This window comes from Scomber scombrus, chromosome 8 (assembly GCF_963691925.1).
Source record: "Scomber scombrus chromosome 8, fScoSco1.1, whole genome shotgun sequence".
NCBI lineage: Eukaryota > Metazoa > Chordata > Actinopteri > Scombriformes > Scombridae > Scomber > Scomber scombrus.
The window spans coordinates 1,626,144-1,647,610 of NC_084977.1; the positions used below are offsets into that span (position 1 = coordinate 1,626,144).

At 41.7% G+C, this 21,467-nt stretch overlaps 1 protein-coding gene across 6 annotated transcripts in view; it reads right to left on the minus strand.

Annotated features, from left to right (window-relative positions):
• Nucleotides 1–21,467, minus strand: part of ptprfa (protein tyrosine phosphatase receptor type Fa) — a 237,993-nt gene that overhangs the window by 34,068 nt on the left and 182,458 nt on the right. For 3 of the 6 annotated variants that reach the window (XM_062423814.1, XM_062423813.1, XM_062423818.1), the window contains 2 exons: nucleotides 14,223–14,335; nucleotides 9,462–9,559 (listed from right to left, as the gene is read on the minus strand). In XM_062423814.1, the coding sequence (XP_062279798.1) occupies nucleotides 9,462–9,559; nucleotides 14,223–14,335 (211 nt within the window). Of the gene's footprint in view, nucleotides 1–9,461; nucleotides 9,560–10,115; nucleotides 10,149–14,222; nucleotides 14,336–20,524; nucleotides 20,537–21,467 lie in introns of all 6 variants that reach the window. The other 3 variants (XM_062423817.1, XM_062423815.1, XM_062423819.1) reach the window with 3 other exon arrangements.

The following is a 21,467-nucleotide window of genomic DNA, read 5'->3' on the forward strand; positions in this document are numbered from 1 at the left end:
CACACACCAGCACTCCTGCTGCGCTGGTAGCACAACCCAGAAAAACACTGCAGACAGAGAAACTCACTGCAGCAGAGACTCTGTTCCTGTTAGAACTGGTGAACAACAGTAGCCAGGTTACTTCAGAATAACAAAATATTGGCAAATCTTAATTCTGGATGTTGTGGACATGCCATTACTAATATTAATACATTCTTTTCTTCTTCTTTTTTTTTTTTTACAGGAGGATCCCTCTTTGTTTCAAATATAATGGTGCATTAACTTTTAAAGTGTGTGTGAATGTGTGTATGTGTGTACTGTTGTCTATGTGCATGCATTGACTCATTGAGCATATTTGTTTCCATCAGGAGAATATGAATGTACTCTGGACAGTTATCCATCTTGAGCAGATATTAATAATAGCAGCAGCATGAACAGTATTCCTTGGCAATGCAGAAGATAACAGATGATGCTGTGTTATGGAGCCCTGAGACTCCTTTAACTGCCAAAAATCGGTTTTTACTAGTGCGAACCAGGTTTTGCTCATTTGATACTGTTAAAAAATAGATGTAATCATTATTATGTAATGAAGAGATTACTGTTTTAGAGGCCACATGCATTGTATGAAGTGGTCTCCAGTAGTCTCCAAACAGACCGGCTCATTCATCAGATGTAACAAGCTGTGAGATCCTCTGGCAGGTCTCATTTTAAATGAAGCCATTATCAGCTTTTCATTTCAAGGCCTGCTGCTCTCACTGTGGACTAATGGCTGGTATCTCCTATGCTACAGGACGCCAGAGGATATACAGTATGTGTGTGTGTGTGCGTGTGTATGTTTGTGACAGAGAGAGAGAGAGAGAGAGAGAGAGAGAGAGAGAGAGAGAGAGAGAGAGAGAGAGAGAGAGAGAGAGAGAGAGAGAGAGACCAGGTGCCTCTGTCATCCACAGTCTCCAGATCAAAGTTTGGATGCTTGCAGAGCATTGTACACATCAGCTGCTGTGACTGCTGGCGTCATTCTGGATTACTAGCAGAAGCTTACAGCAAACAAACCAGAGGGCAGCCATAACTCCACTACATCTGAGACATGTATTTGCTGCACTCATTAAAAAAGGTACACAGCCATATTTGGACTTCGGATCAAAACAGCCAGTCCACTTCACATGGGTTTCTTTTTTACTTCAAGAGGGCTTATGAAAGTTCAGGGTGTCTTGTGGAGAGCACTGCTGAAAAATATTGTGCGTGAGCTGTCGTTGCAAGTCATCTGGCCCTTCAGTATTATGCTAAAGCTGCCTGTGATTAGTAAAGCAGGTGTGTCACCACATCTCAACTACAACAAACACAACAACATAGTATTATACTGTTGTGTATACATCAGGGAGGACTTTTATAACTTTAAACTAAAGACTTTTTAATATTGTAAATGACATGCGTCCAAAATGCGTCACCATTTCAATCACATGCATCTGATCCTTGACTTGGTTTGTAAAATACAAAGGAAAAGAAAAGCAGAACTGATCACTTTTGCCCTGGAGTTCTCAAAAGTTCAAGTAATGTGAAGTTCTAGGTTATGGGTCTTTAAACTCATAAAATCACTGCCATAACACATACAGTGTAGCAGATGAGCCTGGTTGGCAGTTTCAAAACAGCCCAATGAGCTGCAGCATATAGTCGCTAACAGATTTCCAATAAAGAGTGAGTGAACACTATAAAATCAGTGTATTAACATGGTTACATTTTAAAGCTGACATTTTATTACATTTCATGCATAAATCTGCTACTTAAAGAAGTTTGTCGAGATATGTGTAATGACAAGGCTGCTCTGCAGTTTGTAAAGTTTACTTTTTATACCAGGGATATCAAATATATGGCCTGCGGGCCAGAACCAGCCCACCAAGGGGTCCAATCCAGCACTGGATAAGTTTTAAAAGTATGAAAATAGCAGAAAAGTAATTCAGATTTTTCTGCTGTTTAAGAGGTTAGGGTTAGTATTCTGACCAGAATACAATCCTCTGAAAAATCTAATAATACATATTTCAACCATTCGTATATTGAACATTGTGCAAAATGTTATCAATCAGCAGCTTCAGCTTCTTAAGACATCTCAGGCTGATAATCTGTTTTGTAAGTAGATTGTTTATTATAGTAATGTTATATTATATAGATTACACATTTCTTTGTGCGTTTTTATGTAACATTTTTTACTGGTCCGGCCCACAAGATCAAACTGGGCTGTATGTGGCCCCTGAACTAAAATGAGTTTGACACTCCTGGTTTAGAACATGCTTGCTGGCATTTTGTGACGTTACCCATGACGACAGGCACAGAGAGCATTTATGCAGGAGAAACCCTGTGCTTTGTTTCTTCACTACTACAGGTATGTTGGTTTATGCATGAGTATCTTTTCTTTCTTTATTTTTGTTATTTTTCTGACGGAAAACACAGTATGTTAGATTTATTTATTTATATAACTTCCTTTTTATTTTATTCTTTTTGTGATGCTATTGTGCATATTCTCTTTGTGTTATGGACTTTTTCCGGGAGAAGGCACTGAGAGTATTTATGTGGGAGAAACCCTGTGAATGTTTTGTTTCCTCACAACTACAGTTGCTTTTGCCGCTGGTTGGAAAATTTGGAATGGAAAAATTGCTCAAAGACAGTACGGGGGTGTCCTTGTGTTCTACACACCACACCACATCACAGAGCCAGACCTACAACATTGGGATGACGTACAATTTTTCACTTATTATTAATTCCTTGCATGCTCCCTGCGTGGTTTTCAAAACAGAATAGTGTGTATTGTCATGCATTTGATATTCATTTTCATTCATTTTCAAGAATGCACATCAACGGACATTTGGATTATTATCCAGTCCCAAGCCTCTCGTTTGTTTGTCTGAATATACCTAATTAACACATTTATAATAGCTCATGTCTGAAACAGTCAGTGCTCACCAAAACATCCTCATCTGAATTGAAGCAACCTGTCTGCAGAAACTTCCCTCTATCTCACCATATTGGCTAAGAGAAAAAAAGAATGGGAAAGGTTGAAAAGTTGATTCAGTTGCTGTTTCATAATTTATATGCCCCTTTCCTTCTGCTGTGCATAAACAGTGCACCCATCTGTCCTGGTTTATCCGCTTGGAAATTCACCACTTTAAATGCAAATTACCTTCCTTTGTAGGACATCAACAAGCCATAATCCCTCACTGGCTTTTACAGTAGGTAAAAGCAGTGGAATATTATTCTTGGAAAGGAGGCAGAGAATTCATGCATACTTAGCAGCATCTTTCTTCAATGCTGAACTTTAACACAGCAACAGTAAGCCAGCTCCATACACCAGCAGAAACATCTCAGGAAAAAAAGAGGTTTGGAAGAGTGTGTAGTAAATTGAATTTAGATTTTCCAGATGTATAAATATATATGCATATTGACTGACTGACTGACTGACTGACTGACTGAAATAAATAGTTTCTAACAACACTGAATAATGAGTTGAAGAAACCTGTAGAGCCAATTGAAAGCCTCAAAGTCTTCATACAAGTTTACAGTGAAAACAGTAATTGTAATTGTTTGTCCAAAATGTATCTAAAGCTTCACAGCATGACCCTGCTGTCAGTAGTTACTGGGCTCCCAAGATGATGTGTTAACCTCCCAGGTTAGGGTTAGGGTTAGTTAGTCCTGACAAATAAATCATCCAGTAAGTATGGTGCCCTGCTCCTCTGTCTCTAAAAACCACATTCTGTAGAACGAAATCTGTCTCACCATGCAGTAAAGAGCTGCCCACTCACATTACAACTATTTCAGAAGCCTGCTTTGTCACTGGACTTTTCTACAGCCCCCAGTTGCTTGTTTTAGGTGCACTTTTATCCTCACAAAAACATTTATTTATTTGAACTATTTGGTACCAAAATGGTTCTGTCATAAAAAAGAAAAAAATATATGAGAAAAAAAAGAGTTGTATACTACCACCGACTTTGTAAAAGTAAAAGTCAATACTGACTTTACAGCTACAACATATTCCTGCTTTAATGTTGCTCCCACATTATTAAAGGGGGGACTCACATTTTAACATTGTATTTCCATTATGCTTCAGGACTTGTAAGAGAACAAGAATGGTTAAAATTACTAAAGCAGAGGCTGGAATTTCCTTACTTTCAGTATCCTCTATGGGTCGAGCCCCAAAAATGCTGGATCCTACATTTCCCATAATTTCAATCAAGTCATCTCAAGGCACTTTTCACATAGAGCAGGTTCTAAACCGTACTCTTTAATTTAATTTAAAGAGACCCAACATTCCCACATGAGCAGCACTTGGTGACAGTGGCAAGGAAAAACTCCTCTTTAACAGGAAGAAACCTCAGAACCGGGCTCTAAGTGGGCGGTCATCTGTCTGACCGGTTGGGGTTGCACTCAGTAGAATAACTTTATGAGCCCGGTGCCCATGTCTTGTTGCAGGCTTTCTGTTATACGTTTGTAGTCTCCAAACCCAAGCCTGATGATGACATCACTATGACATCATCACACACACTTTGGTCATTTCCAGCTGGAGAACTACCAGGCAAGAAAATACATTCAAAAGATTGTAATAAAGCTAAAGATCAATTTATACATAAGATCTATAGTCCACATGTTGACATAACCACACTGGTACTGGGTCTCACAGCTGTTTTTCAACAATGCCTGTACATTATGACTGGTCTTTAATGTCAGCTGATGTCATCTGGTACTAAAGCCCAGCCAATAATAGAGGGTTAGTTCAGGCCACTGTTGTATCAGAAGTCTGGCCTCACACAGGTTTAGGGTTGTGATATTCTTACTTTTTATTTGAAAGAAGCTGCTGCATATTTTTTCTCATTATAGAAGTTTCTTATACTGACTGAACTGAAAGTCTTCAAATGCAAACTGTATGACTACTGCTACAATGATTATTTTAGTTATTTTGCTGTAGGCATTACAGGAGGAAAAGAACAAGGTGTTGTGTGTTAGCTGATGCTCACACATATGGAGTCATTATTTTAAGTATTTAAGACATCAGTTTACTAGTTTTAATGCTATTGCTCGGAGATGTTGTTCTCTTTAACAAATGCATTCTGTCAGCTACAAAACAGCCAGTAAGTTTGGTCTTCTTCTTCCCATTAGTATATGCACGCAGTAATCTACCTAACTCCTTTTATTCCAAGATTTCAAAATGTGAATGTGTCATTATTACTAACGTAAGTGCTGATAAGAGTTTTCAACATAATACATGTAGCATACCTGAGTTACTCATATAACGTTTGGTTATCTAACATAACCTCAGTTCTTAGAATAATATGAGTGAGGTGTCTTGCTATGGGATGCAGCCTCCTGCAGCCCTGATAGAAGCATTTATCTCAATCTACCAATCTTGATTGGCCAGTGAAAGGTGTTCATCCGCTGCACCCAGTAGTCCCACCTACTATATATAGTGTGCGCGGATAACACTCCCTTAATTCAATAAGCAAACCTCTTCTCACCACCCAGCAAGAAGGGCCATCTGGCGAGACACCACGCACGACCCTGACACGTCCAGCATGTAGAACCGTACAAAAATCAGAGGCGAAGACCAACTTGCTGCTGAACAAATGGCCTGAACAGACACTCCACTAAATAAAGCCCAGGATGCGGCCATCCCGCGGGTAGAGTGCGCACGCAAACCGGCTGCAGACCCCTGCTCGTGTATGCCAAAGCTATAGCCTCTTCCACCCAGTGGGCGAGGCGCTGCTTTGTGACTGGTGGTCCCTTTCGGGGTTCAGCCCAGGAGACAAAGAGCTGATCGCTCCTCCTGATGCTCTCTGTCCTGTCCATATAAGAGGGCACAGCTCGAACCGGACACAGCATGTGCGCTAGCTGCTCACCGGGAGAAGCGGTGAACGCTGTGAGCTCAATCAGGGAATATGAACCCACCACCTTAAGTACAAAGACCGGGTTGGGCTTCAGAACCATACGAGTATTCCCCGGGGCGAACTGAGCGCATGCAGGGTGCGCCTAGAGCGCATGGATGTCACTCACTGACTTTGCAGAGGCGAGAGCCAGTAACAGCACTGTCTTAAGGGACAGGTGTTTGAGACTCGCTCCCAGCAATGGCTCAAACAGGGGGCCTTTAAGCCCCTCCAGAACCACCACTAAATACCAGGGAGGCATCAGCGGTCTGAAGACAGGGAGAAGCCTGCGCGCGCCCCTCATAAACCGGCACACCAAAGATTGTTGGCCCGCTGTTTTGTCCCCGTTTGAGAGAAAGCGGAGAAGCATATTGCAGCCCCTGATCCATCACAGGAGGTCCCAACAGCGGTGCTGTGGCGCCCTCCTGCCATAGCGCAGGGAAATAACCCCCTGGAACAGCGGAGCCTGTCGCTCTGCTCCCCAGGGATTGGTGATGGACATGGTATTTTTGTTTGTTTTGGCTTTTTTTGCTATCTGCACCCTCGGCTTGTGGCCTGGCTGTGACAGATTTCTTTTTATTTTCACACTTTCGTGAACATGTGTGCATGTGTGTGCTTTTGGACATTTGGCTCGGGGCCAACAGTGCAAACCCCTCGCGGACCAGCTCTGGAGTGGGCAGCGGTGGCGTGGGACGCACACGAACAAGCCAAAGCGGTGAACGGCGGTGAACGGCGGGATGCTCCACCCGGGGCCTGGACCGAGACGTGCTGGATGCGGAGGGACAAATCAGCGATGACCGCCATTTCCTCCCACGCGTCGGGGTCTTGCTCGTCAGTGGACGCCCCAGCTCTGCATGGTAGGCAGTGAGGATGGAGAGAGCGCTGAGAGCTCTGGCCGACAGGGCGGTTGCCTTGTAAGCCCTCTCGGTCAGTGCAGACTGGAACCGCTCGGGCTTGGTTGGCAGCGTTGGACGCCTGGAGGAGGCCGCAGATAGCTGGTTCGTGCTGCCCGGGCAGAGATGCGCAGCTACGGGGGCTTCCACCGGAGGCAGCGAGAGGAGAACCTGGGCTTCCATCGCCTCGCAGTCGAGGGATGCTGCGCCCGGGATCGGGCTCCTGTTGCTGAACGGGCGGCTACTCCAAGTTTTGGACAGCTCGGTCAGCAACTCGGGGAAGACAGGGAGAAGCTGTTTTGCCGCACTATAGGCCAGGGGGACCGGGACAGGGACCGGGTGGGCTCCCCTACTGCAACCGCCCAGGGGACCTACAGCTTCTCTGCCACACGTTTACACATGACGAGCAGGTCCACATGGAGGGAGGGAGCCGGAGAGCTCACCCCGCCTTCCTCCATGTTGGTAGTGGGCAGCTTTGGCTTTACAGCCGGGGCTGGAGCCACAAATATGTCGTCTTCCTCCTCTTCCTCTGATATGAGGAACGAGGCGTCATCGTCATCCTCTGTTAGGCCAATTTCCAGACAACTTCCTAGGGAAACGGGGGAGCTCGGAACTGCTCGCACTGGGCGTCCCAGTTGTAGCCAGTCTCCGGAACTTCCCCGGCCATGTCCTCATCTTCCTCCACGGCTGCGCCTTGGTCAGCGGTGGGGAGAAACTGGTCACGGTCCGCGAGGCTAACCTGGCGGGCAAGCCTGCATCTGAGGCATCTGCATTTGCAGTGTCCACAGGACCCGGGAACGTCGAGGGCTAACCTGGCGTGGTCAACCCCCTGGCAGGTACTGCACACCGGGTGGGTGTCCTTCCCTGAGATTTTATTCCCGCAGCAACAGAGCCGAGAGTATCCTTTAGCGGTCGCCATCTCGCCGACAAGCTGGAGTGCCAGCGGAGAAAAGGGCTGTGGCTAGCTGGTGTGCTAGCGTGGGGTCGAGAGGAGTAGCTGGTGTGCTAGCTTAGCTCGACCGACTCGAGCGTCCGTGGAGGGGAGCCGAGAGGAATTCCGCCGTGGAAGGGCTGGAAAAATACTTACTGGTCCGATCTGGTGTGAAAAGACAAGGCACAAGCCAGAGCACGACACTAGCGTCCGGTGACGGAAGCTAGCAAGATCCGTCTGGTGAACTGTTAAGTTAGTGAAAAGCTCCAACGTGAGATAAGCTCCCAGGTGAGAAGAGGTTTTGAATTAAGTGAGTGTTATCTGCGCACACTATATATAGTAGGTGCGACTACTGGGTGTGGCGGATGAACACCTTTCACCGGCCAATCAAGATTGGCGGATTGAGATAAATGCTTCTATCAGGGCTGCAGGAGGCTGCATCCCATAGCGAGACACCAAGTAAATATTATGAAGAAGAACCTCTATTAAACCAGTGAGATAGTCCTGAGTGAATCTATTCAGTCAGTCAGCAGTGAAAGGATCAGCTCTCAGTCAACAACTTACTATGTGAGCTTTTTTACTGTTGCTTGAGTCATCATTTTATAAAATCATCTTTTCATTGCCAACACTGCTTAATAGCTGAGAGCCTTCAGTGTGTCTGAATGTGTGGTATGTTACAGCACCTGTAAACTCTCTTGTCTGGGCTGCTGTCAACCAAAAGTGAACTGTGACGTGAGAAACTAGCTTTCTACGTTTTCTTCAAAGTTTCTTTCATCATTTTTACATTTCCAAATCCTTACAACGTTTAGTATTTCGGCCAAAGAATAAAAATGTAATCTCCCAGTCATGGTCATCTGAGCTGCCAGTTTAAGAACAAACTCTCTAAGATCGAAGTCTTGGACAATAAAATAGCTGGTTCAAACCTCTTTGAACCAGCAGAGAACATCCTATCTCTGGCCAGTCTGAGCTACTGAGCTCTGGGAGGCGCTACAGTGTTCCTTTGGCAACAAGGAATATTTTTAAGAAGTCTTTTATCCCAAGTGCAATTTATATTTAACAACTTCCAAATGATCAATACACACACAGGAACTGATATGCACTATTATTTTATACTTTACATATTTGTATGTATTTTAAGAACGATTTTATGGAGTTTATGGATTCTATGGATCTTATGTCATTTCTGTTAACTGAATGTTTGTTATTGGTGAGCCAAAGACAATTTTCCACCATGGTGGACAATAATGTTTTATTCTATTCTATTCTATGCTATGCTATGCTATGCTATGCTATGCTGTGCTATGCTATGCTATGCTATGCTATTCTATTCTATAGTGTACCTGTTGGAGAAATTGTGTTGTGAGTATGGGTCCATTTAGTAAATTGATCAAGTGTCAACATCTGGATTTAGTTAATTCTAGTTAATTTGGTAAAGCAACCAAAATATTAGCATACAACTACAGTACCAGTCAAAAGTTTGGACACACTATACTTTATAATCATCTTTGCTTTAAGTACATGGCGTAAAAACACCAAAACAGGATTAGTGAGTTGCGACACATAATCTGCCATAATCCCAACACGTATTCAATCATATGTTCAGAGTAGAGCTAGTCACTTCTCAAACACGTTGTATAAACAGCATAGGAATTAATCCTCTCTATTTAAGTCTTAAATCTAGCCAGTATTCTTGCCCGTAGTCATCAGAACTTGAACATGGCTACAAAGAGTGTGGAGTGTCACTTGAAACCCATTTACCTCATACTCCTGAGAGAAGCGCAGACCGTCGTTGGCCTTGAGTCTCTCTATATGGTCTGCCAGGTCGCTGATGGCAATAGGAGGATGTTCCCTCATCCCTGCAGAGAGAAGTGGCGCCGTAAGTACAGTCAGTCACAGACAAACACACACACACACACACATACACACACACACACACACTCATGCGCGCGCCCACACACAGATGGGACAATGTAACTAGAGTGCAGATGCATGTTGAAGGCTCAGTGATATGGAGTGGCGGTGAAAGCGCTGTGTGGTAAGCAGAGGGATGAGCTATAGCCACACTGGTGATGTGAGCGTCAACCAGCATGCTGATTGGTTAGAAAATCCCATAAAGAAATCCCATACAGCAATAGGGGAGTAGAGAGGTGTCACACAGGTAGTCAGGGTGTAAGAGTACCCGCAGCATCTTACACTGATATGTATTTTGACATATTTTTGATTTATTTAAGTCTGTTTCATGTCAACTCTCTCTGTTATGACAACAATTTTGTGTAAATGGCTGACATGGACAGACCCTGAGGAGAGGAAGTGAGAGGGCTCCAGTTGAAATTACCGCAGTGTCAAACAGAAAGGGAAGGAAGTGGGAATGGGAGGAAACATTAGTGACACACAAGAGGAATGAAAACTAACTTGGAGTGTTGGGGCAACTGAGGGCACTGGAACCTGTGGAGGAAAGAGCAGGCAAAAACAAACAGCACAGGGGTCAGTTAGGAGAAGACAGAGAACTGAAAAGAACACAAAGAGCACTGGGAAAGGAACTGCGTGTCTGTCCTGCAGCTTCATGCATCTGTAATATATCCCTGAATATGTATTTCATCCTAATGCAGGTAGAAACATGGCAGTGTTGGTCACTGGTTAGATAGTCTGTCACCAAGGTCCAGATTGAACTATATCAACAAGTACTGGATGGATTGCATCTTTAAAAATGGGCTTTTCCTCTTATTTCTTCAGTTGAATGTTTAAGCTTCATCGTACAGAATGATGCATGTCATATGTGCAGTGTGTGCAGAGTGTGCAGAGTATTTTTATATGTCCTAATACATGTCTGCAGGGGATATTTAAAAAAATATTGCAGTCATTTTTTAAATAGCATATATTGTAAGATGCTTTTATCTGTCAGTCTTTGACACAGTGAAAGTGTATGTTGGGGGAAAAAATGTTTACTTTCAGATGCATCTAGGCCACTCAGTGAGCTTTCATTGAAGGAGGAACAAAGGTTGGCAGCCAAATGAGTTGATTAATTTGTGTTGGTGTAAACAACATCTGCTAAATTCCCTCCTACTGCTACCAGAGGTAAAGGCCACCCATCTGATCGAGAGAAGAACATGGATGAAAAACAATGACAAACTGTGAGTTTAAAACCTCTCACTGAATGACAGGTGAGAGAAAGAGATAAAAGAAGTAGCTGGAAAAGTGAAGGATAGAAAAAAAAAACACTCAGTTAGACTGATGGGACACAAAGAGGAAGTAAAACAGAGAAAGAGAGTTTAGACAGAGAATAGAGAAAAAGAACGAGGTTACAGGGTTTGATCACTATGGTATTTAGTGCCAAAAACCAATCATCACAGAGGAAAGAGCTTCTAACATCCAAAATGTGCCTAGACTCTGCTCTCATGTAAAGTGTAGTATTACTCTATTACTTTCTAAGGACAGTACTGAGTTGCAATGAATGGTACTGACTTGTCTTCACAGTAAACACTACCTTCATTAAATGGAGTAACACGGGAGGATGAAGGATGAAAAGGGTTAGGGTTGTGTTACCGGCCTACAGATTCACACTCTGTGATTTCATTTTGTGTTTCAAGAGCAAAAATGATACAGCTGGAGGGTTTCGACCAGATGTGGATGAGAAAGTTCCAGACTGTCTTGGCTGTGAGGGCTTTACAGATGAGGGCCAGTGACTGTGTTTGAAGTGCAATGTATGCATGTTATTGTGCTTGAGTTAAAAAATCCAATTCAAAAAGCAATGCATTCAAATCAAGATGTGGTACAAACAACTCTAAAATATGCCCCTATTCAATAATTACAGCTTCAGACTTGGACCTTAAAGCCCCCTTATATCCAGACCCATCTGACTGGCACCATTTCCTGATGGTGATGTCTGAATCTTGCACTAAACCTGGTGTCTCTGGGCGTAGTCTTTACACTGCTTTCAAAAAATATTATTTTTCATTTTTGCTGCAGTTTTGCTTTGTAATTGTAAAGATACTGAACAGATGCAGCATTCTGGTTCTCTCTGCTATAAACAAAACAAAGCAACAGCACTGCTTTCCAGCTACTATTCATGTATGAGAGCCTCTTTATTTTTGGAGTTATTGGGGAAACTTATATTTCTATGTTGACTATCTCAGTTTTAAACAACACAGCTCAAAATCATTACTGGGTAGATGAAATGTGATTACATTAGATGTTCAAAATCAGGATTTACTGTTACTGCTACTGATTTATTGTAATAGAAAAGCATTTCTACCATACAGTATGTAGTTTGTAGAAGTCACGATATGAGACTAAACACAATCCTTTCTGGAGTTATTTTAAGTCTATACCAAACTCACTGGGTAACTGGTACTCTAACAGTGTGAGGTATGACAATGTTTCCCTGTTGAGCTGTGGTGGAAGTATAGTAACAAAAAGAGGGACTTTACCACTAAAAACACTATAACGTTGAAACATAGAAGATGAAGATTTGAGTCATTTGGACTGAAGATAAACTCACAGAAGGAGGGCTGTGGATTTAGTCCCCCATCACTTACATTGTAAGCACTATATGAAAGTTTTATTTGATTGTATTTGACAATTTCATTTTAAAAACAGCAGCTCTGTCAGGGCATTGAGTGCTTACATAAAAGGAAAAGTAAGGATAACACAATAAAGCCTTATGGCTTATATCAATTATGGTCCCTTTGAGGATGGGGGTTTATGCGCGGATGGGTGTAGAACTGCTGAGCCAGCTCTACACGGCTTCATCAATCACTTTCTGGTTTGGATCAGGACTGCAGAGAAGATCATTGGTGCTGACCTGCCCACCAGACAGGAAGGGAAAACCACTGTACACCACTCACACCACGGACATAAACTGTTTCAACTGCTGCTCTCTAGCAGGCACTACAGAACTCTAATTTATTTCCCCTCACCGTCACTTTCATCAACAATTAAATGTTGATGCAAACTCATGTGAAATAGCAACAATACTAAACTACTTTTTTCATGCAAACACAGACGGGTGACAAATGAATGGAAAAAAACAGAACAGGTCTAAATGAGCCCTACAGTGGTGGCTCTGTTATACTGTTATCATCTTTATCCTATGATGAAACATTTCCATCCTGAAGGGAGTGCCCTTCACAGTCACCAGATCTTAACCTAGTATAGCAGATTAAGCACCAACATGTTACACACTGCTCTCCACTACCATCATCAAAACACTAAATGAGGGAATATCTTTTGAAAGAATGATGTTCATCCCTCCAGTAGAGTTCACAGACTGTAGAATCATTGCCACTGAAGCTATGTTGGAATCACATGGTGGCCCAACACCTTTCTAACACACTTTATGTTGGTTTTTCCTTTAATTTGTCACCTGTCCTATTGCAGTGTATTAGAAATATTGTACAATAACATGTACATAACCTTTTGGCTTAGATATTGTATATACTCTCAAGACATGCACTTCAATTGCCTCTGTAAATAGACTCACTTGTTATCTATTCAGTATTCATTCCAGCTTTTGTACTGCCATGCATTCTCGCACTATACTGTATGTACCATGACCCTGTACATGGGTCAATGACGTATAAGGATTTAGAACAACTCAATTGTAGAATAATAAAAAACAAGCATATCTAATGCAGTAGTTCAAACATTCAGAATGTTGTGTACCTGAAGCTCCATATTATACATTTGAAATTAAGTGATTTTAGTGGGTTTTTCAAGATTAATTGGCACTGGCCTTAAAAAAAGTCATGTGGTGCGACCATGATTCATCTTGAAATAAATTAATTTACTTAACACGCTTCGCATCTTTTTTTTTTACAAGTTTTCAGTAATATAAAGTGTTTGGAAACAAAGTATTTGCATTTTTTTTAAACATTTTTGTAAATGATGATCTTTTATTTATATAAGATATTTCAAGATGAATCATGGTCGCACCAAATGACTTTTTTTTCAGGCCAGTGCCAATTAATCTTGAAAAACCCACTAAAATCACTTTCAAATTGTAATATGAATTGTCAGGTACACAACATTCTGAATGTTTGAACTACTGCATTAGATATGCTTGTTTTTTTATTCTAAAATTGAGTTGTTGAAAATCCTTATACGTCATTGACCCACATACAATACACAGTAACAACTTGACCTTTAATATATATCATATGTTTAAGTTTTGCTTATATAATTTCAGCCTTATAAATCAGCCTGATAAATGTGTTTATCTGTATGTCTGTATCTGTATCTGTAAACATGTTCTCTGCACTGTGGATAAGTCAATTGAGAACTATTAATCCCTTGTATGCATCAACATGCTTGGTTAATAAAGCTTGTTCTGATTCAGTGCACATATATAGAGTACAACAGAGAGATCATTTGGACCGCAGTAAGGGTTAGGGTTAGGGTTAGGGTCTTCTGGCAGGCATGTGTGTGTGTGTGTGTGTATGTGTGTTTCAATAATGAATAAATATGAGCATATAGGTGGTGGCACAGTCGTGTGTGTAATTGCTTGCGTGTGTGTGTCCATGCCTTGTGTCTGATAGTTGAGTCTCCTCATCTCCACAGGGTCCGAGGAGTGGGCCAGCAGCGAGTCCTTCACCCCTGCCATGTGCTCGTCCTTGGTTGAAGGAGAAGTTCGTTTCCTGGAGGGAAGAAGAAGCAGCACGATGAGAAAAGAGAATAATGCAACCATTAGAAATTCACAAGGTTCAAAACAATATAAAGTGCTGTTGTATTTTATGAGTTTAGATTGGGACTGACAGCTTTAGTGATAATCCACAAGAATGTCAGAGTGACACAATTCATAATCTTCACATTCACAAATTTGATGAACCACTCAGTGACTGAGATGCTTGAGTTCCAGGAAGTAGCAATCCAGGACTGTGATACACAGTAAGATGGAAGTATGCCATAGTTTGAAAGAATGAGAAAAATCCCATCTTTTTTATAGTATTCATGTTGTTATAAAAGAGCAGGTTTTATCACTGTAATGATGATGCTTTGTTGTGACATGAGATTCTTCATGTTTATTAAGGAACATTGTCTCCTCTTTCTTTAAATATTTTCTTGTGACAAGTTTTGTTTTTTCACAAGGTTAAACTAACTATTAAATCATTTGATTTCTAAATCACAGTGGAAAAAGTGTTGGAAAAAGTAATTGATGTACTGTAGGTGAGAAATAAAAGGGGTTAACATGGATCCCTGTGGAACACCACAAGTAACAGCCAAGTCATTTGTCCCTCCTTTTATATTATTACATAGTTTTCCTTTAGTAATAAAATTAGACAGACATTTTTAAAACGTATTCTTGTAGTTCTATCCTGTTCTTATCTATCATGCCATCCAATGACAATAAAGGCATTCTATTCTATTTGTAAGAATTATAATCATAAGCAACATTTCATGATAAAAACTATTGAAAACTTTTAATAAACCCAAAAAATATACCCAAAGCACTTTCATTATTGTTCCTTATTATCATCCAACAAACTAATAGCCATGTGCATAATTAGTTTAAAAAAACATCTCCTGATGGTTAAGCATTCTATTAGACACTAACTTTTCAAATAATTTTGGAAAGCATGGAAAGTTGGAGATAATTAATTAGTGATAATTAAGAGACACTCTCTGATTCTCAGATAAGGAGAGGGACTGCTTTTGCAATTTTTAAATCAAAGGGAACAAGTTTGTTCATATTTTCCACATTCTTATGAACAGGTCAGTTGCAATGAAATCTGCTGTGTCATCTCTTCTCACGTGACATTCACATGTATTTCAACAAGTCATTTTCTATAACGGCATATGCTGCTGCACACTACAGTAGATGATGGTTATAAATATTTGATATAGGACAGACCAGGACATTGTTGTTGAAGTTCATGTAGAAAGAAAGGCTATCAGCCCCCTGTACAGCAGCCTGTGATCTGAGTTAAATCAGTGTAAGTCATGGAGGGCAGTGATTTTAACACAATGTTGGAGCATACTGTCACTCCTGTTTAATGTCTAGTGCCCACTTTAGTGTTTCCACAACTGGATTTTAAGTAGGTTGTTCAGATTTGGGCATTGCTTATGAAAATCATTAATTTCCTCCACACGACTGTGTGAAAACAAACAGGTTGAGCAATTAGTGAAGCAGCCTGGCGTTGACAGAGTTGGCTAATGGCAGTGAGCAGAGCTGAGGGCATGTGGTGCTGCATGCAGACATACAACACTTAACACAAACATGCAAGCAGCTTGTTTAATGTTACTTGTGCCTCGCAGTATCTTCTTACTTGGGCTGATTGCTAATGTGCCTTTGACTTTGTTCACGGTCAATTAAAGCATTTATTACATCTTTATAACATCCAAAGTGATGGGGCTATGAAGTAGATGGAAAGGGAATAAACCACATTATCTGGGTCAGCCAAGCTTTCAAGCCAAGCGATGTACCTCGTATTTGATCTTCGTTAGTGTTTGACCTGGAAAAGAATTTGAGCACTGAATACTGTCTGGCACCTTGAATTGTGTTCATGGTGCCAACTTTTTTTGTGTGTTAATGTTTCCAACCATGATTCCATTTTAAACTTTGACCTTTTGTAGACTGATGAGTTTTTCCAGCTCTGAGCCTGTAAGTTGTAACCACATCATGTTATACATGTGGTGTACAGGTCCTGAATGTTGGACAGATTAGCTCTAATAATCTGTTCTGCAGTCTTTCTGGAATATTTTCTTCCTGGCCTTTTTTTGGTGGCTGATCCAAACCAGACAGTGATGGATATGCGGAGAACAGACTCGATGTACTTCCTGAGTAGATCCTCTGCTGGGCTTTTATGATGACCACGTTGATGTCTAGCTTCAGGTCCTGGGAGACTGTAGATCCCAGCAAACTGAAGGATTCCACAGCTGACAGAGTGCTATTGAAATTGTGAAGGGGGGAAGTGATGGGGGCTCCTCCTGAAGTCCACTATCATCTTCACAGTTTTTTGGCTCCAGGTTGTTGTGATCGCACCACAGGGCCAGCTGTTTAACCTCCCACCTTTACGTAGACTCCTCTTTGTCTCAATTGAAACTCATTACTGTTGCGAATTTCAGGAGTTCAACAGAGGGAACTCCTGAGGTACAATCACTGGTGTAGAAAAAGAAGAGCAGTGGGGAGAGCACATATCCCTGAAGGGCGCCAGTGCTGACTGTCCCCAAGCCTCACCTGCTGCTTCCTGTCTGTGAGGAAGTTTGTGATCCACTGATAGGTGGAGGTAGACACTGTGAGCTGGGTGAGTTTTGTGAGGAGGACTTCTGAGATGATGGTATTGAACGCTGAGTTGAAGTCCACATACAGGATCCTTGTGTACGTCCCTGGGGAGTCAAGGTGTTGTAGTGCAGTCATCCACTGACCTGTTTGCCCAGTTGGCAAACTGCAGGGGGTCCAGCAGGGGTCCTGTGATGTCCCTCAGGTGGGTCCCAAAGGACTTCATGACCACAGCAGTCAGGGCGACAGGCATGTAGTGTAGTCATTCAGTCGGTGGACATGATCAAGCTGCCTGAGCTTTGTCATGAACCAGAATTTAATATTATTAAAGGTGAATAAAATGTTGGTAGGAACACACAGGTCCTCAGAAAAGCTGATGTAAGATGTCCAAGTGTCAGTAAGTATTCATCCATGTCTGTAGATGCAGCCTCAAAACACTCCAATCAGTGCATTAAAAGCAGGCCTGTAGCTCTATTTCTGACTTGATCCATCTCCTCAGTTTCAATCACAGGCAGATTTTAGTTTATGCCTGTAGATTGGAAGAAGAGGAACCAGACATTGATGAGAGTCCCAGTGCTGTAATTTTCAACCTTTAATATTGTGCAGCAGTGCTCCAGTGTGGTTTTATTCCTGGTGGGACACTGCTGTCTGTATTTTTGGCAGTTTGCAGCTGAGGTTTGCTCTGTTAAAATCCACGAGTCTAATTGGAAGATATGTTTTCGCTCCATGCTGGTTATCTGGTCAGCCAGGTGTCGCAAGGCCTCACTAATACAAGCCTACGGTGGGATGCAAACACCAACCAGAATAATATAATAGCAGAATAACCATAAGAAAATGCTTTGCAGTTGATGAGAATAGTTTATAGTAGGGATGCTCGATATTTACTTTTCTGCCGATATCCGATATTCCGATATTGTCCAACTCTTAATTTACGATACCGATATCACCCGATACCGATATTTTCAGGCTTTTTACACCAAAACTATTAGGTAACAACATAACATATCTCCTATTGTGGAATTAACACATTATGCTTAATTTTATTGTGAGGACCCACTGGATGCAAACATAAATGCAACATGGCTTTCCAAATGTAAACACTGTCTGTGCAAAATAAGAGAACAACTTCAATTTAAGTTATGGAAAAAAGTGCCAATATGGCACTGCCATATTTATTATGCTGCTTTGCAGTAATTGCAAATTACAAATTTACTATCTGTAGGACACACTTGGAAATAGTTCCAAACCACAGACATAAGCCCCGTTTCTGGAGGCGGGACCTTTTATAGGAACGTCCTCTCACTCGGTCCTCTCAGCTGTTGTGTCTCCAGCAGAGTAGGACCCAGATAGGACCCAGATAGGACCCACCGGACTGTGACGGTGACGTCACAGAGGCGACTCGCCGAAAGCATAGCAGAGAAAATGACAACGAGGAGGTAAACGTCGTTTCTGTTTGTGTGTTCGTGTACATGGGGGTGGACGCTTTGAACTTGTTAGCCACGGTTAGACACGGTTAGAGACCCACGAGTCTAGCGTGTTGTTGTTGTTATACGTCATCGGTTATAAAAACCCGATACCGATATTTTCCGATATTACATTTTTAAGTGAATATCGGACGATAATATCGGAGGGCCGATAATATCGGACATCCCTAGTTTCTAGGTGAGGGGTGCATATTGTTCTTGACACTGTGACATCTGTTCACCAACCTTCGTTTATGCAGATGCAGATTTTGCCTACCCTTATTTTCCCTGTAAACTCTAATAAGCAATCCCCTCAGTGGAGTTGAAAGCTGATGTAGAATGGTGTCAGGGATGGACTCACTAAGCAAGATTTCAGTGAAACACAGGACAGGAGATCCTGAAAAATCCCTCGTTCTTCTGTTTATGAGCAGCAGTATGAGCATTCGGCAGATGTAATGATGGCACTGGTGTTTGGAATCCCTGCACCTGCATCTCCTTCAAGATCCACGGAGAGAGCGACTGCTCCTCTGACCAAACATTTCTGGGTGTGTGAAGACTGGTGCAAACGTTTGTGGAATGAACTTTCCAGTATTCAACAGTTTCTTTAGATTACAGCCTGCAACATACAGGGTCATTACATCGAAATCTTTTGTGCTAACAGTGTACCAGTATATTACATAACAATACATATATGTAGGGGGCAGTTATGGAATAAGGGGTTAACAATTCTTCACAAAAAATGTATACTGTAATTATTTTTAACTACTGGGTATCTATTCTATTATTACAGGATATATATGACCTCCTGAGCAATAATTACACAAAGGTTACACTCTAACTCCAGAGTAATTACACTGTATGTTATAGGCTGTGATCTAAAGCATTGAAAACAGAAAGAATAGTAGATAACGCAAAACTGAGGTGCTATCTTGAATGCCACCCCACAGACATGACACTGGTATCAATATCCACCAATGGGAAGATTAATTCCCGGCTCCTCCAGTCCACATGTAGATGTGTCCTTGGGCAAGATGCTGAACCCCAAATTGCTCCTTATGGCTGTGCCGACGTTGTGTGAATGTGTGTGTGTGTGTGTTAGTTCCTCCTGATGAACAGGTTGGTACCCTGTGTGGTAGCTCCTGTCATCAGTGTATGAATGTGTGTGAATGGGTGAATGTGACATGTAGTGTAAAAGAGCTTTGAGTGGACAAAAAGACTAGAAGGCTGCTATATAAGTACAGTCCATTTACCAATCTTAATTTGTGAGATCAAGTTATGTCCTATATCCCAAGTTACTAGCAATAAGTTAACACCTGTGATAGATTTGTCTTCTGGGAGCACATTCGGATGTGCAGGTTTTCGGCTCTAAAACACAATGTTCAAACGCATATTGCCTCGAATTGAAGGTGCAAATTAGATAAACTGAGAACATAATTTGGTATTTTTAGGGTAGAAATGATTAATTGGAGGGAACAAATTGCGTAATTCAGTTGTACTAGGTGCTAGGTGACTGCAGCAGGTTGTTATGGAAACAAAAGCTTTTTATATCAGTACATAATACATTTCAGCATCATTTTTTCTAAAACAAATCAAACAAAAACGTAAGTACAACTGACTGACTCCATATGTATAAGTGATGAGGACAGTCAACATGTATCATGCAGGTCAGGCTGGTAACACAGGCAGAGGAGTGAAAAGGTCGTTGTGATGTCAGTTGTTGCCTCGAGGTAATGTTAGGATCGGATTTTTCAGGTCTGGCATTTGTATTGCAGGCAAAGCTGCAGGTGTGTGAGGAGCGAAGAGGTGAAGCGCTGAGGGAGGATTACGCTGAGGGGAAGATAAGCGGGACTGGCAGAAAATACACAAAAAGAAAGACATGCTAAAACATACTCACATGCCACAATAGACGAGACATACATGCTCACAAGTGCGGTCAATTGAAGTATGATAAGTATTTGAAAAAAAATGCTTGAAGACATCTCAGAGAAGCAGGCATGGTGGCGTGATCCTGACAGTGAAACCGGAAACAACTAACATCTGTCACTTCATATCATCACTGTCAGAAAACACAGACATGTCTGAGCCAAAAGCATGTTTTAGACATTAAGAGGGATGTACAGAGGCAGGCCAACAGCAACACTAACCTTTCTTGTTTGCTGCGTCCACAGAAAGCAGGAGGCAGTGAACACGAGAGCAGAGAGAGAAAGGATTCATTTACAAGTTGTCAGCAGCAAAAGGACACACAGTGTTACAGTGAACAGGAAGTACACCTCACAGAGAAAATTAGAGCACCTTACTACTACCACCCCCTCTGTGTGCTCTACTGTATATCTGATACACACCCGGCTGAGCAGCTCTTTCCTGCAAGCTCCTCACAATTTCAGCTTCTTCCGTTGATATTTTAATTGTCATGTCTATCAGTTTGATACTTCAATATGTCAGCACCAAATATACCATAATACCACAGTGCAATTACCATAAATAACAGGAAATGACAGGCAGTGTTATTAATATTCTTATACTGATTTATGTCAGTGACCCGGAGTAAACCTGGCTTCAAGTTTCTGCTCCAGTTCCATCTTTCATACTTCTGATTGGTGACATGAAAGAGTGAATAAACTTTCCCACTTTATAACTATATAGTTACTATGAGATTAACCTTTGTAAGCTTGGGTAAAGGTTATGTAAAAAAAAACCCTGGAAAACCCCCCCACCTTATTCAGAAGTCAGACAGACACATTTACATTTACATTTACAATTTATCAGAGTTCAGGGTAACATTAGCAGCTCTGTCCGGCTTTATATTTGATTTGGGGAAGTTTATACTGTAGCAACAACAGGCAGATTTGTTACCCGAGATAGCATTATATCAGCCAAAGTCATTGGGTTTGCTTCCAAACTCTTTTCTCTCATTAAAGTTATATATCCATCCATCCATCTATCCATCCATTATCTCTTCCACTTAAAGCTGATCCTGCTGGGTGAGAGGCATAGTAGACTCTGGAAAAGTCACCAGTCAGTCACAGGTCTCTAATTGACTTGACCTGACTTGACCTGCATGTTCTTGGTGTTTGGGAGGAGAGAAGG